General features: G+C 63.7%; 2 protein-coding genes and 1 non-coding gene across 6 annotated transcripts in view; 1 reads left to right on the top strand and 2 right to left on the bottom strand.

Moving 5' to 3' along the window:
- RAI1 (retinoic acid induced 1) overlaps positions 1-12,736 on the top strand; it is a 104,329-nt gene extending 91,593 nt beyond the window's left edge. For all 4 annotated transcript variants that reach the window (XM_018064786.1, XM_018064788.1, XM_018064789.1 and 1 more), the window contains 4 exons: positions 393-5,907; positions 9,554-9,647; positions 11,062-11,111; positions 11,407-12,736. In XM_018064786.1, coding sequence (XP_017920275.1) covers positions 409-5,907; positions 9,554-9,647; positions 11,062-11,111; positions 11,407-11,421 — 5,658 coding nt within the window. In that variant the 5' untranslated portion in view covers positions 393-408 and the 3' untranslated portion in view covers positions 11,422-12,736. The remainder of the gene's footprint in view (positions 1-392; positions 5,908-9,553; positions 9,648-11,061; positions 11,112-11,406) is intronic.
- SREBF1 (sterol regulatory element binding transcription factor 1) overlaps positions 13,592-16,647 on the bottom strand; it is a gene marked incomplete at its 5' end in the record, with an annotated part of 6,758 nt that continues 3,702 nt past the window's right edge. Inside the window, 9 exon segments of the mRNA NM_001285755.1 lie at positions 13,592-13,960; positions 14,290-14,398; positions 14,494-14,694; positions 15,142-15,307; positions 15,457-15,589; positions 15,688-15,797; positions 16,028-16,085; positions 16,087-16,113; positions 16,115-16,136. Of these exon segments, the coding sequence (NP_001272684.1) occupies positions 13,731-13,960; positions 14,290-14,398; positions 14,494-14,694; positions 15,142-15,307; positions 15,457-15,589; positions 15,688-15,797; positions 16,028-16,085; positions 16,087-16,113; positions 16,115-16,136 (1,056 nt within the window).
- MIR33B (microRNA 33b) lies at positions 14,768-14,861 on the bottom strand. The gene has a single exon (NR_129710.1). It is a non-coding gene; the product is annotated as a microRNA 33b (primary transcript).

The following is a 16,647-nucleotide window of genomic DNA, read 5'->3' as shown; positions in this document are numbered from 1 at the left end:
CACACACTCACGAGCTGGGTCACGCCTGAACACTGCTGCGCTGGGGCTAGATTACCGGATCCAGCAGCCCCAGGGGACAGTGGAGCGGGAATGGCTAAACGATTCTGAGCCGGCGGGGAGGGGGAGGGGAACTGGTGGCAGGAGGGGGCAGCTCCCCAGTGGCTGGCGCTGGGCAGCCGGGCTGCACCTCCCTGTCCCCGTCAGAGCAGGAATTACAGAGCACACGGCCCTGACACACAAGTTGTCAATATGTGCACAGCTGGTGGGGCGGCTGCAGGAGGGGGCGGGGCGGGAGGGGGCCGGCTTTCCAAGGGAAGGAAATGGCCTGTCTGAACCCCGCCCGCTCTGCCCTCCTCTCCCCGCCCTCCCTCTCGCCCTTTCTCTTTTCACAGATAACCAGCCCAAGTCATGCAGTCTTTTCGAGAAAGGTGTGGTTTCCATGGCAAACAGCAGACCTACCAGCAGACCTCACAGGAGACGTCGCGCCTGGAGAACTACAGGCAGCCAAGCCAGGCCGGGCTGAGCTGCGACCGGCAGCGTCTGCTGACCAAGGACTACTACGGCCCGCAGCCCTTCCCCGGTTACGAGGGCGGCGCGGGCACGCCCGCCACCGCGCGCGCCGGCAAAGGCCTGTCCTCGCCGCAGGCCCCGCCGGGGAGGCCGGCCTTCGCGGGCTACACCGTCCAGGACGGCAGCCCATACCCAGGCCGCTACTCGGGCGAGGAGGGCCTGCAGGCCTGGGGGGGCCCCCAGCCACCCCCGCCTCAGCCGCAGCCCCTGCCAGGTGGGGTGGGCAAATATGACGAGAATCTGATGAAAAAGACGGTGGTGCCCCCCAGCCGGCAGTATCCAGAGCAGGGTGCCCAGCTGCCCTTCCGGACTCACGCCCTCCACGTCCAGCAGCAGCTGCCGCAGCCCCCACCATCCCTGGCATACCCCAAGCTCCAGAGGCAGAAACCCCAGAGTGACCTTGCCTCCCCCCTGCCCTTCTCCCAGGGCGGCCACTTCCCCCAGCAGTCCCAGTCCTTCCCTGCCTCCTCTACCTACTCCTCCAGTGGCCAGGCCGGCGGGCAGGGGGCCCACTCCTACAAGAGCTGCACAGCCCCCTCCACCCAGCCCCACGACAGGCCGCTGACCGCCAATGCCAGCCTGGCCCCTGGCCAGCGGGTCCCGAACCTTCACGCCTACCAGTCCAGCCGCCTCAGCTATGACCCACAGAAGCAGCAGCAGCAGCAGCAGACCCTCCAGAGCCGTCACCATGCCCAGGAAAGCCTGCACTACCAAAACCTTGCAAAGTACCAACACTATGGGCAGCAAGGCCCAGGCTACTGTCAGCCGGATGCGACTGTCAGGACCCCAGAGCAGTACTACCAGACCTTCAGCCCTGGCTCTGGCCACTCACCCGCCCGCTCTGTGGGCCGCTCACCCTCCTACAGCTCCACCCCGTCACCACTGATGCCCAACCTGGAGAACTTTCCCTACAACCAGCAGCCACTCGGCCCTGGGGCCTTCCCCGCCGGCCTCACCGACCACAGCCACTTCATGCCCCTGCTCAACCCTTCCCCGACGGATGCTGCCAGCTCTGTGGACACCCAGGCCGCCAATTGCAAGGCCCTGCAGAAGGACAAGCTTCCCGAGAGCCTGCTGTCGGACCTCAGCCTGCATAGCCTCACGGCCCTGACCTCCCAGGTGGAGAACATCTCCAACACCGTGCAGCAGCTGCTGCTGTCCAAGGCGGCCGGGCCTCAGAAGAAGGGCCTCAAGAGCCTGGTGGCCCGGACACCGGAGCAGCACAAAAGCCAGCACTGCAGCCCCGAGGGCAGCGGCTACTCGGCCGAGCCAGCAGGCACACCGCTATCAGAGCCGCTGAGCAGCACACCGCAGTCCACGCATGCTGAGCCGCCCGAGGCCGACTACCTGAGCGGCTCTGAGGACCCACTGGAGCGCAGCTTCCTCTACTGCAGCCAGGCCCGCGGCAGCCCCGCCAGGGTCCACGGCGGCTCCAAGGCCAAGCCCGAGTCCGTGTCCACCTGCTCCGTGACCTCACCGGATGACATGTCCACCAAGTCTGACGACTCCTTCCAGAGCCTGCACGGCAGCCTGCCCCTCGACAGCTTCTCCAAGCTTGTGGCTGGCGAGCGAGACTGCCCGCGGCTGCTGCTCAGCGCCCTGGCACAGGAAGACTTGGCCTCCGAGATCCTGGGGCTGCAGGAGGCCATCAGCGAGAAGGCCGACAAGGCCTGGGCCGAGGCGCCGGGCCTGGCCAAAGACACCGGCAAGCCGCCCTTCTCTCTGGAGAACCACAGCGCCTGCCTGGACCCTGTGGCCAAGGGTGCATGGCCACGGCCAGGGGAGCAGGAGTCCCTGCCCGAGGCCCTGCAGCTGGACAAGGGCAGCAGCGCCAAGGACTTCAGTCCGGGGCTATTTGAAGACCCCTCTGTGGGTTTCACCACCCCTGACCCCAAGAAGACAGCCGGTCCCCTCTCCTTCAGCGCCAAGGCCACCCTGGGGGCTGCGGCCTCAGACCCCACTGTGGCTTTTGACTGCTTCCCAGACACGACCTCTGCCGGCTCGGGGGATGGTGCCCACCCCTTTGCCTGGCCCGAGGAGAACCTGGGGGATGCCTGTCCTCGGTGGGGGCTGCACCCCGGCGAGCTCACCAAGGGTCTGGAGCAGGGCGGAAAGGCCACTGACAGTGCCAGCCAGGACGGCACCCGGGAGGCTTCGGCCTGCCTGGGCTTCCAGGAGGAGGCACCCCCTGGGGAGAAGGCTGCAGTGCCCCGGGACTCCCAGCAGGAGGCGGCGGGCGGGGTGAAGGAGGAGGCAGGCGGGCTGCTGCAGTGCCCCGAGGTGAGCAAGGCCGACCGCTGGCTGGACGACAGTCGGCACTGCTGCTCGGCCGCCGACTTTGGGGACCTCCCACTGCTGCCAGCGCCGGGCCGGAAGGAGGACCTGGAGGCCGAGGAGTACTCATCCCTGTGCGAGCTCCTGGGGAGCCCTGAGCAGAGGCCGGGCCTTCAGGATGCACTGTCACCCAAGGCCCCGCTGCTGTGCGGCAAGGAGGAGGTGGAGGAGGTGCTGGACCCCAAGGCCGGCTGGGGCTCCCCGTGTCCCCTCTCTGGGGACTCAGTCATCTTGCTGGGCCCCACCGTGGGTGCCGAGTCCAAGGTCCAGAGCTGGTTTGAGTCCTCCCTGTCCCATATGAAACCAGAGGAAGAGGGGCCCGAGGGGGTGCTGGCTCCAGGGGATTCCGCTGCTGTGACCCCGGACGCCTCCTTGGCACCAAAGCCAAACAAGCCTGCTGTGCCCGAGGCCCCCATTCCCAAGAAAGAGCCCGTGCCTCGCGGCAAAAGCTTGAGGAGCCGGCGGGTGCACCGGGGGCTGCCTGAGGCCGAGGACTCCCCGTGCAGGGCACCGGCACTGCCCAAAGACCTGCTGCTCCCCGAATCATGCACAGGGCCCCCCCAGGGACAGATGGAGGGGGCGGGGACCCCAGGCCGGGGGATCTCAGAAGGACTTCCCAGGATGTGCACCCGCTCCTTCACAGCCTTGAGCGAGCCCCGCACACCCGGACCCCCAGGCCTACCCACCACCCCTGCCCCCCCAGACAAGCTGGGGGGCAAGCAGCGAGCCGCCTTCAAGTCAGGCAAGCGGGTGGGGAAGCCCTCCCCAAAGGCAGCGTCCAGCCCCAGCAACCCGGCCGCCTTGCCCGTGGCCTCCGACAGCAGCCCCATGGGCTCCAAGACCAAGGAAACGGACTCGCTGGACGCACCAGGCAAAGACCAGCGGTCCATGATCCTCCGGTCCCGCAGCAGGGCCCAGGAAGCCTTCCACTCCAAGCGCAGGCGGCCCTCAGAGAGCCGACTGCCAAACTGCCGTGCTGCCAAGAAGCTCCTCGCCAACAACCACCTGCCCGCCACGTTCAAAGTTGCTGGCAGCCCCCAGAAGGAGGGGAGGGCAGGCCAGCGGGCGAGGGTCCCCAAGCCTGGTGCCAGCGGCAAGCTCTCAGATCGACCCCTCCACGCCCTCAAAAGGAAGTCAGCCTTCATGGCTCCTGTCCCCACTAAGAAGCGCAACCTGGTCTTACGCAGTGGCGGCCTCGGGGGAGACGTGAAGGAGGAGGGGGCCGAGGGCTCCCCAACCCTCTTCAAGAGGATAACATCTCCCAAGAAGGCGAAACCCACCAAGGGCAATGGTGAGCCCACGGCGAAGCCACCGCCCCTGGAGACCCCAGACACTGGCCTGAAGCTGGCCTCACGGGCGTCCTTCCAGGGGGCCATGAAGACCAAGGTGCTGCCACCCCGAAAAGGCCGAGGCTTGAAGCTAGAGGCCATTGTGCAGAAGATCACCTCGCCCAGCCTGAAGAAGTTCGCGTGCAGAGCACCAGGGGCCCCTCCTGGGAATCCTGTGAGCCCATCCCTCCCCGAGAAGGAACGTGGGCTCAAGAGTGCTGGGGGCAGCCTTCTGGGGGCAGAGGAAGGTCTCTTAAATGTGAGCCCTGGGCAGAAGTTCCCAGCAGCTCTGGGGGCTGAGCCATTGTGCAGAAATCCGACCAATAGATCCTTAAAAGGCAAACTCGTGAACAGTAAGAAACTGTCCTTGACTGATAGTTTCAAAACGGAGGCCTTCACATCCCCAGAGGCCCTGCTGCCCGGGGGCACTGCCCTGGCACCTAAGAAGAGAAGCCGGAAAGGCAGAGCTGGGGCCCTTGGACTCCCCAAAGGCTCCTTGGAGAAAAGGCCCCACCTCGGCCCAGCTCTGCTGCTAACTCCCCGAGACAGGGCCAGTGGCACGCAGGGGGCCAGTGAGGACAGCTCTGGCATAGGAGGCAAGAAGCCAAAGACGGAGGAGCTGGGCCTGGCTGCCCAGCCCCCAGAGGGCCGGCCCTGCCAGCCCCAGACGAGGGCACAGAAGCAGCCGGGCCATGCCAACTACAGCAGCTATTCCAAGCGGAAGCGCCTCACGCGGGGCCGGGCCAAGAGCACCACCTCCTCGCCCTGTAAGGGGCGTGCTAAGCGGCGGCGGCAGCAGCAGGTGCTGCCCCTGGATCCCGCCGAGCCTGAAATCCGCCTCAAGTACATTTCCTCCTGCAAGCGGCTGCGGGCAGACAGCCGCAGCCCCGCCTTCTCGCCCTTCGTGCGGGTGGAGAAGCGGGGTGCGTTCACCACCGTGTGCACTGTTGTCAACTCCCCGGGAGAGGAGCCCCAGCCCCAGAGGAAGCCTTCCTCCTCCTCGTCCTGCTCCTTCTTGGACGCGGCTGGGGCCTCCCTAGCCACGCTCCCTGGAGGCATTGTCCCACAGCCTCGGCCCTCCCTGCCCCTCTCCTCCACCATGCACCTGGGGCCCGTGGTTTCCAAGGCCCTGAGTACCTCTTGCCTTGTTTGCTGCCTCTGCCAAAACCCGGCCAACTTCAAGGACCTCGGGGACCTCTGTGGGCCCTACTACCCTGAACACTGCCTCCCCAAAAAGAAGCCAAAACTCAAGGAGAAGGTGCGGCTGGAGGGTACCTGTGAGGAGGCCTCGCTGCCTCTCGAGAGGACACTCAAAGGCCTCGAGTGCCCAGCTGCCGCGTCATCTGCTGCCACCACCACCACTGGGAAGCCCCCCAGGCCTGATGGCCCAGCTGATCCGGCCAAGCAGGGCTCTCTGCGCACCAGTGCCCGGGGCCTGTCCCGGCGGCTGCAGAGTTGCTACTGCTGTGACGGTCGGGGGGATGGCAGTGAGGAGGCAGCCCCAGCCGACAAGAGCCGCAAGCATGAGTGCAGCAAGGAGCCGCCGGCTGAGCCTGGTGGGGACACCCAGGAGCACTGGGTGCATGAGGCCTGTGCCGTGTGGACGGGCGGGGTCTACCTGGTGGCCGGGAAGCTCTTTGGGCTGCAGGAGGCCATGAAGGTGGCCCTGGACATGGTAAGAGGCCAGTCCCGCTGGGTGGGGTCCTCGGGTTCTGTAGGCAGTCAGGCAGGCCTTCTTTCCAGTGCTGTGGTGTGGGCCAAACAGACCAAGTCACAAATGAGTCCAGGGGTTTAGCCAGAGAGCAGAGGCACCCCCGGGCCAAGGCAGGACACAGTTGCCCACCCTGTCCTAGACCTCCCTGCTGCCCGCTCAGCCCATACCCACCACACACTCAACCGACCCCTTCCAGCTGCAGCCCCTGCACCCTCCTGACACCCGTCTCCAGTAATCAGCTGAGACGCTGAGTCCCCAGATGACAAGGGGCCTCAGAACTGCCTGCCTCTTATGATCTGAGGTGGATCAGGGCCTCGGAGAAAGAGCCCCTCCAACAACAGGTGGCTGGATGGTCAGCCCTTGTCGGTAGGGTGGTTCAGGAGTCTTTCCTGCAAGGCCCTGAAACATCCCAGAGGAACTGCAGTCGCTGTGTGCCTCTAGGCACGTAGCCTAACCTCTCTGTGCCTCCGTTTCTTCATCTCTAAAGTGGGCATAACAGTCCCATCAAGCTGTCACAGCTGTGCCTGGCCTACCCACGAGCCCATGACTTATCTGCTGGGGCCGTGACAGCGGCAGCTCTCTGACGACACTAGCATGTCGCGTCCCAGCAGTGACTGTCACTCTGGTTTCTACAGCTCTCTTGCTCCACGAGCTCCCTGCTGTGGACCACGCTCCTGTCCCCTTGCCACATTGCTGTCCAGTGTCTCCTGGGCAGGCACCCACCATGCCACCTTCCAGCTCACTGCCCTGCACCTTCCCTGCCTGCCCACCTGCTCCCTCTCCCACTCCCCCGGTCCCCACGAGCAGTCCTATGCTGGCTGTCACCAGGGAGATGACTTTGCTGTCCACCTCTCCCTGCTTCCTGAGCCTCTGCTACCAGGATGTGGCCAGGACCTCTCCTTGTGGCCAGGGCAACCCTCCGCCAGCCTCCACCCAGATGGAGGAAGGCCCTCCTGGCCTGACAGTCTGGGGTCCCTGTGCTTCCCTGCCCAGTTCTCCTTTCCTCCCATCCTGTGTTTTTGCTTCTCTCTCATCACTGCCTCATTCCCAGCTTCCTTGAAATAGGTTCAGGTGTTCCCCTTCATTGAACGATAACACCCACACTCACATCCCCTCCAGAAAAGTGCCGAGTGGCCTACCCCCGAGGTGCACATCCTCAAAGCCCCGACCTGGCTGTGCTGCTTCTGCACCTTGTCTGAGCCTCGGTGGGGGCCAACCCTGGTCCTTCCTCAGTTGCCTATTCCGGGCGCTTTGGTCTGACCTCCTGCTGGACTGAGGCAGATGCAGGGGGTCTGAGTGGCCTTGTGCTTTCCTGGTGTCACATGGCTATTAAGTACTGGAGCACTTGGCCTGGTGGTCCCATCTCTGCCCACTGTGCCATCCTCCATAACAAGTCCCGAGGCCTCCCACCCTGGGAGCGGCCCTGGAAGGTTGGAACTGGGCGGGGAGGGATGTTCACTGGTCACTGCAACAGTGTCTGCTCCAGTTACTCAAGGATCAGAAGAGCCTCCCTGCTAGAGAGGTGGTCCTGGGCTGAGCTGGCTGGGACTAGCAGCCAGGCAAGCCTCCAAGGGGCTCACGGGAGCAGCACCCCACCCGGAGGACACCCTGGGAAGACAGGCAGTGTCCGGCGCTCCCCAGGTCGTGGTTCATCCCCCTCCCCTCTGACAGCCCAGGCCTCCAAGGGCCACCTGCCCCCCTGAAATCCCTTCTGCCTTGGAGGTTGGTGGCCTAAGGTGGTCTTGGAGTCCCAGCTCAAAAGGAAGCCAGTTCCATGACCCCCGCAAGCCACTGTCCACTGTGTCTCAGGGCACCAAGCCCATCAGCAGGGTATGACCACGTGGATGGCCAGATAACCCCTGCACCCACACAGTAGGGGCCCTTGCTCCCACCTTTGTACCCATAGTGCTCTGCTGGATCAGAACTCCTGGGCAGGCCTCCAGGGGCACGTCCTTCTGTGTCCCCTGCTGCAGCCCCCACACCACCTGTCAGCCCTGAGCCACACCGTGGCCCACCACCCAGGAGTCTGCCTCTCCCTTGAACTGCTGGGGCCCTTGGCTGCCCCCAGGGGGACAGATCAGAATGTGCATGCTGGGTTTAGGAGGGCCTGAGGCCTTGCTCTGCTTCCACCTCTAGAGGCCTGTCTCCAGGGTTTGAGGGGCCTCAGTGCAGATGGGGTGCGAGACGCCGTCAGCCAGAGGAGCCCACTGTCCCTCTTCAGCCATCAGAACATCCAAGGGCCGCTGTGGGTGGGACACTTGGGCCGGGTCTGGGGGCCTGTTCCTGCCTCAACACCTCTTTGTGAGCCAAGAAATGGGGAGCCTGGAGACTCGGCCCTGATCAGAAAGACACCGCCATGCAGAAGCATATAATCACTGGTGTTCCCCCAGCTTCCCACCCTGCACTCCCCACCCGAGCTGGGCACCAGAGGGAACATTCTCAGGCATGAATTAGGCCCAGGGAGGGTGGAGACCATCCCTGGCCTCCCCCCTCCTGCTGGGAGTGGGTTCCCCCCAGTCCTGGGAAGGAGCCCACCCGCCCCCGCCCCAGCAGCACAGCACCATGATGGCCAGCCTGTGCCCCAGCTCCGTTGCTGGGCTCAAAGTCCTGTCCAGCTCTTCCTGAGCTATATGCCCTCAGGCAACTCACTGGGCTTCTCTGAGCTCTCATCACTCACCTGGGTAAATGAATGATGATGCCAGCACCATCAGGTCGTTACAAGGAGGCGGCCTCCACACGGACCTGGTGCGTCAAACCTCAGTTACTGGTTTCTGTGACTCGGCCTCCTGGCGTGGGCCTGCTCCCTTCTCTGCTCTCCTCCCCCATCTCAGGCCTCTGCTGCACTGGGGGCCCGGGGTCTGTGGGATCTGGGGTCTGTCCCTCCCCAGGCCTCGGGTTTTACTTTGCTCTTCCAAGGGCCTTTTTAGCGTCGCCATCCTCTCCCAGTTCGTCCCCCTGCAGGCAGCCCTCAAGCTCAGCAGACCCATTTCTGAGACCCAGAGTGGCCCGGCTGCCCTGCTGGCTGGCCTGGAGTTCATATGCACGCCGCATCTGGGCACCAGCTGTGTCACCCCTGGTGAATGGCCCCTCAGGGTGGGGCCTCTGACTTGGTTCAGCGCTGCTTCTGCCCCCAGAATGGGCGAGAAACAATTCTCACCACCTTTCCTGGAGCGGGAGGGAGCCCCAACTTCAATGTAGAGTAGGCCCATGAAAGCAGCCCACCTGGAGGGTGTGGGGAGGAGTTGGTGGGCAAGGGCATGGCCGAGTGGTGACTGGCCTCGTGAGTTCATGTCACCCGCTGGGCCCCCAGAGTCCCTCCTTCAGTCTTTGAGACCATCCCGTAAGGTAGGAGCCGTCCCCACTGTACGCACCAGGTGGGAAGAGCTGTGTTGCTCGGCTGACGTCATGCAGTACACAGTAGCCAAGCCGTCACTTGCCCACACCTGCCAGAAACAGAAACCCCTATGTTTATGCACAAGGTATCCCACCTGGAGAGCTCCCCACCCAAGGTGCCAATGACCATCCTGAGCTCTCCTACAGCTGCCTTTCGAGGGCCTCCCGGGCCCCTCAGCTGCAGACTCACCTGTCTTCCCTCTCTCCTCGCCAGACTTGTTCCAGCTGCCAAGAAGCGGGGGCCACCATAGGGTGCTGCCACAAAGGATGCCTCCACACCTACCATTACCCGTGTGCCAGCGACGCGGGTAAGAGCCCTAGCAGACAGGTCAGGAGATGTGGGCACAGCTCCTTGAACCAGCCCCACTCAACCCCTGCCCTGAGCTTCCCTCTTCTGCCCCAGCAGTTTTTTATCTTCTGGTGTCACTCAGCCAGGCCCTCTGCTGGGCAATGCTGGCGAGACACCTCAGTCCCCAGCCACCTGCTGGAGAAGCATAGCCTACAAGGTTGAAAGCTGTATGTGAGCTGCTGTTGCCAAGGGGTGCCTAGAGCTGGGGAGGATCTCGGGCCTCAAAGAGCAGGGCTACCAGGCTGGGCCTTTGAAGTCTGAATAGGAGTTCACTGGGTTGGGGAGAAAAAGGGGAGAGAGACAGTTCAGTGACACAAACTGAGTGGGATGGAAGGAAAGGAGATTCAAAACAGAAGCTGTGGAAGGGGGAAAGTAGGGCCATGCCAGGCTCCCGCACCTGCCCTGCTTTTTCCGCTCGCTCGCTCATCTGTTCTGTGGGCGTTTATCGAGTACCTACTATTGCCAGGCACGCAGAGCACAGACTGCCTGCCAGAGAGCCTGGAGCCCCTGATCCTGGTGGCATCCTTCATGTGTGGCTTGGGCGCGTCCCTCCATGCCTCTGCTGTCGGGGCCCCATCTGTGAAGCAGAGGGGAGAGTTGTTTCTTTCTGCAGCTCTCTGGGGCAGGCAGTGAGGTCATGCACACAACCCAGAGAGGGCAGCACTGGTTCAGTTCCGGGAGGCCCCAGGACCTCTGTCCCCCGCCCCCTGCTGCCCTGGAAGGGGGTGAGGGTAAGACAACCCTGCCACACGACAGAGCAGAGGCCTCCCCTGCCAGGGCCCTCCCCGCTCCCACCACCCTGGGAGCCCCAGAGGCTTTGGCACAGGAAGCAGGGCCTGCCGAACTAGAAGGATGGCGAAGAGGGAGGTGGCCAGTGTCCCCAGGCAGGAAGCAGGCCTGAGGCAGGGCAGGCTGTGCTCCTGCTGTATTAGCTGCGTTACTAAGTCTCAGGAAGGCTCACAGGGGTTGGCAGGGGGAGCCCACCCAGGTGGCTGTGGTCAGCTAGCAGCTCAGCTGAGGTTGCTGGATCCAGACGAGGTTTGGAGCCTTCCCAGCTCTGCTCCCGCCCTGTCTGCCTCCAGCAGAGCCACCCCCAGTGCCGGCCAGGGTGGGCAGGATTGTGCTGTTGCATTGGCTTGGCTGTTTGCAGGGGGACAGGCTGGAGAATTAGGGGAGGCCTCCCTATGACTAGAGGGGGTTTCAGGCGGAGGGCAGAGTAAAGGACAGGCAACCCAGCGGGGCTGGAGGGCAGGCAGAGTTTGACTTAGTCTTTGGAAAAAACCGGCAACCGAGGGTGCCGGGAGCGGTGGGCGCCCCCCTCCCGGCCACACACGACGCCGGTTCTGACCGCACGAACTTCTGTTTGCTCATAGGTTGTATATTCATTGAAGAGAACTTTTCTTTGAAATGCCCCAAACATAAGGTGAGTGACCGCGAGCCCCCCTTGGAGGGGTCCAGGCTGGAGAGCATACCCTGCCGCAGGCCCATGGGCTCCAGGCAGACCTAGCGGTGGCGGCTGCGCACGCGAGGGCCCCGGGCCACTTACTCCCGCGTGCGCCGGGGGCGGGCCTAGCCCGGGGGCGGGACGCGGAGGCCAGCCTCCAGGCCCAGCTGCTGGTGGGGTTTCTCTCACTGCGAGTCTGGGGAGAGTCTGGAGGGGTTGACCCCTCGGCACGTGCACCGCCGTAGGCAGCGCGCCTCGTGTCTCTTTCCTGCAGAGGCTGCCGTTGTAATCCACTCCCGGCCGGAGGAGCCGCCAGAGCCAGCCCGCCCGCCGCCGAGGAGAGGAGCCGCAGGCGTAGCCCCCGGGCCTTTGCGCTGCTTCCGGCGCGGGTCCTGAGTGGATCCCTGATCCGGAACCGAATCTTGGATCTGGCCGCCCTGGGCGGAAGCTAGTGGTCCCCGGTTGGGTAGAAAACATGCTCCGGATCCGTCTGCTCCTGGCACCGGACGGCACAGGGCTTTCTCGCCTCCATCCCCCCGCCAGGCTTGGAGAGGGGTTAGCCCGCGGAGCGGCCAGACCCCTTGGGACACCCAGACTCTGACGGGGCTGGGAGGCTTGTAGCCTGGGGACACACTTCTCCCCTGAAAGTTCCAGGATGACGTGGTATACATTCCACGTGGGTCGGTTGTGGCCCGCAGCCGGACACCCTGGGGGTGGGTAGGGATAGGGGATTGGCGAGTCCTGACCCACGCAGGAGGGGCTGGAGGCTGGGCACCCTAACTGCCCAGCCTCGGCCAAAACCTGCGTTAAGGTCTGGAGGGCCAAGCATCTGGGGCCTGTGCTCGAGGGATGCGACCTTCCTGGGCGTGGGCAGACTTGCCCCCGCTGGCTTCTGCTCGTCCCCCTTCCAGCCCACCCCATCCCTGGAACCCAGCCTGGGAGCGCAGAAGGAGTCTCGATTCCCGACAGACGCGTGACCAACCCTCCGCATGACCACCGTCTCCAGGGGCCGCAGCGCCACTCGCACGGGAGCGGAGACAGCGCTAGATCCATGTACACACCTGTGTGCCCCTCTATATATATGTCACATAGAATGTATATATGTTGGGAACATGCTCGCTTCTCCGTGTGTCGCCACTGTGCGTCGTGCACCCCTTAGCACGGGGCCCTTCCTGGGAAGGTGGCTCCAGCGCTGCCCCCTTCCCCATGCAGCCACCACCGCCCTGGGCCAGTGCCCACCAGTTCGTCCGCCTGTCTGTCCGTGTCCTCAGCTCTGTCCACGCTTTGATAGGCCTGACGCAGCCCCAGCCTGGGGCCGCCCTAGCAACTTCCTGTACATATGACTGTAAAATGGTGAACGTGTGTATTATATCCAGCCTCGTTATATAGTGTATATATATGTATACATATACATATATATAATATATATGAAGACTGTAAATGTTAAGACGACTAGTGTTCTTATTAGTATATTGCTTCACACTGAAGATTGTGTGTATCGAGCTGTTTCTAAAAGATGTTTATTTTCCTTAAGAGTAAAAAAAAAAAACAGTCATTGCATTCAGAAAAAAAAAGTCAATAAAGATACAACGATTGTTTTGGAATTCTGCAGCGTGGATTCTGACCAGATTCTGCTGGGAGAGGGTCCAGGCTTTAGGGGAGGGCTCTGGGTCAGGAATGAGCAGTAGGCAGAGAAGCCCCTGCTGCCCTGCCACAGCTGTGTGGCCTCAGATGAGGGGACGGGTCAGGCAGGCAACACACCCAGACACACAGGAAGACCCAGGTTGTAATTCCTCCAGTCACTACAAATTCCCAAGGACGTGTCATTCCGGGACCTGAAGGAGGCAGAAGCTGGGTGGGGAAGCAAGAAGGAAAAGCTGAGACCACAAGGGCCCTAAGGGTCAGGAGATGAGAGAGAGGGCCAGGGCCCAGGTCAGCGGGAGGGAATAAAGCCAGGCTTCCCAAACACAGAAGGGCAGGTGGGAACGGGAAGCCTTTGCCTGGGTGCTAGGGGGACAGAAGGCCCAAAGAATCCCCTCTGGTTTGCCTCTCCCCAAAGGAGCAAAACCCAGATTATAAATAATTTCATTTTTTATTCTCTGTACAAAACTTCTCAACCTATGAAAATAAAGTCTGCAAAAGGCAAAGTAACGCTTGAGCCTTGGAGGCCAGGAGGCTGGTGCACTCCGATCTACACTATGCACAGGTCTCCCTAGATGGGAGGGAGGCACCGGGGGTAGGGTCCCTCGGCTCGGTGAAATGCACCCCTCTCTTCTCTCTGGAGGGAGGGTGAAAGCTGTGGACTGGGGGCCCATGACACCCAGGAGCGGGTGTCACTGGGGGCACGTGACATCCAGCGGCGGCAGGCCCCGGCAATCCCCCAGCCGGCCACCAGGGGCCAGCACTATCCTGGCCACCGCGCGCCGAGTGCGGGAGCGGGCTGGGGAGGCCCGTAGGTCAAGAGCAGACGTCTCCGAGGGTCTCCAGCCCCCCAGGGGCCGTGCAGTCCGTGGGCTGGGCGTGAGCCCCGGATCTCCGGCGCTGCTCTCCGACGCTGATACGGAGACCAGGCTCTGGGGCAGGCCCGCCGGCAGGAGTCTAGCTGGAGGTCACAGTGGTCCCGCCGCCCAGGCGCATGAGCATCTGCTGACAGTCGTGCAGCAGCCGGCGGTCACCAATCTTCTCAAGCGTGCGCGCCGCCTCGGCCAGCATGCCCACGCGCTGCCCGGGCGCCGACAGGAAGCCAGGCGGCAGGTAGCAGGAGGCCAGCAGCAAAGCCTCGGCCTGCTCCCGCCTCGTGGGCCGCGACTCCAGCTCCGCCGCCGCGCCTGCGCAAGCGCACAGGAGCGCGTCAGGGGCGGGGCCGCGCCTGGGGTGGGGCTCGGACCCCGGCCCCGCCCCTGCCGCCTGGTCCTTTGTGCGCCCCCACACCTCTCGTCTTGGGCTGCAGGGCTGCCATGCAGCTGGTCCCTTCCTCTCCTTCCCCTGGAGCACAGAGTGAGTGCTCCACAAAGGACAGTCGTCCCCCGAGTCTCAGATTAGGGCTCCCATCAGGGGCCACCTCGAAGTCCCGAGGCTCCTGTGCATCTTACGGTCTCCCTCTGCAGCCTTCACCTGGCCCGTGACCCTTCCCACCTGGGCCAGCCGGCCTTCTCACCTCCTTTGCAGGGGCCGACCCTCCTCCTCAGGCTACGATCCAGAAGCTGGTGTGTCCGCGCTGGGCTGGCCCCTGCCATCAGTCGGGCAGTGGCTTCATGTAGGAATACCTGGGCAGGAGGGGCCAGGAGAGGTTCAGGTCACCACTCCCTTCAGACACCTCATGTCTGTCCCCATCACAAGTCAGGGCCCCGTGGGCACTCACCCTCCGCATGGCAGGCCGGACATTCTGTGCCAGACGCCTCAGGCCACTCAAGTCCCTCTGGAAACCACGAAGCTCGAGGGCAGAGGCCTGGGCCCCACCTCCAGGGCCCTGCGAGGCCTGGGTGGGTGCCGGCAGCTTCTGCTGCTGCCAGAGGCTGGTGCGCGCCACAAGGAGCAGGTCACACAGGAGCAGCTGCATGGCCTGGGGGTGGTGGGTAGGGCAGGGCAGGGCAGGGGTCAGGGCCTCTGGCTGTGGGAGAGAAGGCTGGGGGCCCGCGGTGCCAGGGGCCGGCTCCGGGCTGCACTGCCGAGGCACTGCACCTGCCTCACACATGCAATGCAACAGCAATGCACCGCGGGGCCGCCCGCTCTCCAGGCCCCCATGCCCCCACCGGCCTGCGCGGCAGCCTCCAAGGAGGGCCCTGCCACATGTTCACCCCACCCTCCTCCTGGGGGGGGCAACACTGAGGCCAGAGGGAGCAGCCACTCTCCCCTGGACCCAAGCCTTTGCCAGAAGGCAAGGCCGGCTGGTCACCCGTCCTGTGCTGTTGGCTGACCCTGCAGTCTTCTGCAGCCCAAGGGGGACCATCCAGGGAGTGGAAAGGCCAAGGCCCCTGAGATGGGCCAGGCCCCCGGCCCCAGCCCTTACCTTGTCAATGGAGCTGTCAGCTGGTGTGGTGGCCAGGCTGTCCTGCAGGTACCCACTGGCCTTCTCACACATCACCAGGCTGGCTGGGCCAGACTCAGCCTTCCCGCGGCCTAGGATGGCCCGGGCAGCCTTGAAGGAGTGCAGAGCCGCCCTGGGCAGGGGTTTCCTGTTGGGGCGAAGGTAGAGGTGTCATGGTTGGACCTCCCTCTGCCCTGGTTCTGGCTTCATGGGAAGAGCATGGCGGGACCCCAAGGACATAGAACAAAGCTGGGGGCAGGGTTGGGGGTGGGGCACGAGCATGCAGCCTGTGCTCACTCGGACTCCTGCAGGGCACAGGGCAGGTGCTCCACCAGTGGGTACAGCCTCTCAGCTGCCTCCTCATCCCGCCGAAGCCAGTGGGTCACCACAGCTGTCAGAGAGGCCCACCACTTGGCCACCGGGTCTGTGCCTGCAAAGGGGGCACAGGAGGCAGACACTCAGCCACACTGCCCCCAAGGCTGAGCTGCTTGGCACTGGGGCTGAGGGCGTCACAGGTGGGGGGCTCACCGGGGGTGGCAGCCATGCTGGAGCTGATGGAGAAGCTGCAGGCAGGAGCTCCAGCCATATCCGAACAGCTGTTCAGCAGCTGCAGGTACCCGAGGGCATCTGAGAACTCCCTGTGGCAGGAGAGGACAGGCGGTCAACATGGCTGGCAGAGGTCCTCACCTCCGCACACAGCACAGCCTGGCCTCCTGGCTCCTCTAAGAGCCTCCGTCCCCTCGTGCCGGGCTGGTGGGAATCTGAGGCCCAGAGAGGAACCGAAATGCACCTAAGGCCACAGTGGCCTGGCTCTGGCCATCCACTGGGCAGGGGGCTCTGGTCTGCTGAGGCGCATGGAGACACTCACTTGTCCCCCTCGGCTGATCCAGGGCTGGGGCTGGGCTGGGCCACGCAATTCAGTGCTCCGCTCCAACAGATGTTCACGGAACAGTTTGAGTCACCTGGGCCAGGGGATCCACTGTAGAGAAGAGTGGGTGAGTGGAGGGGCGAGAATGGCCCCAACCCCTCCTTTGCATACGCACCTCCCTGCACTAGGGATCTTTTCTGGGCACGGGTGGGCCTGGCTCTGAGACAAGAGAAAGCTGGTGGATAAACACTCCGCCCACCGATGGGCAGGATAACCCACCTGGGATGCACGCCCTTTCCCACCCTCCTCACTGCATGGTGATGTTGTCTGGCACGCTCTCAAATCAGCCCCCTGGCCCCCTGCCCCTATCTTCCTGTTTGCCTCTGAAGAGCCCCAGCTGAGACAGAGCCAGGCTGGCGTCCCCATCTGCACATCCCCATAGCCACACCAGATGGCGGGGCAGCAGGCCAGGGTGGGCAGGGATAGCAGAGAGGCAAGGGACAAGACACTGACCAGGGATAGGCATGATGAATGAGAACGGGGGACGGAGGAGGCGGCCAGCTGTGCGGAAAGGGGTGGGCACAGAGAAGGGCCCAGGGTGAGAAGGCACCTGGGTTCCC

The sequence above is a fragment of the Capra hircus genome, chromosome 19 (genome assembly GCF_001704415.2).
Source record: "Capra hircus breed San Clemente chromosome 19, ASM170441v1, whole genome shotgun sequence".
Classification (NCBI taxonomy): Eukaryota; Metazoa; Chordata; class Mammalia; order Artiodactyla; family Bovidae; genus Capra; species Capra hircus.
Note: the sequence above shows the minus strand (reverse complement) of the source record. Positions and strands in the feature narration are given on the sequence as shown.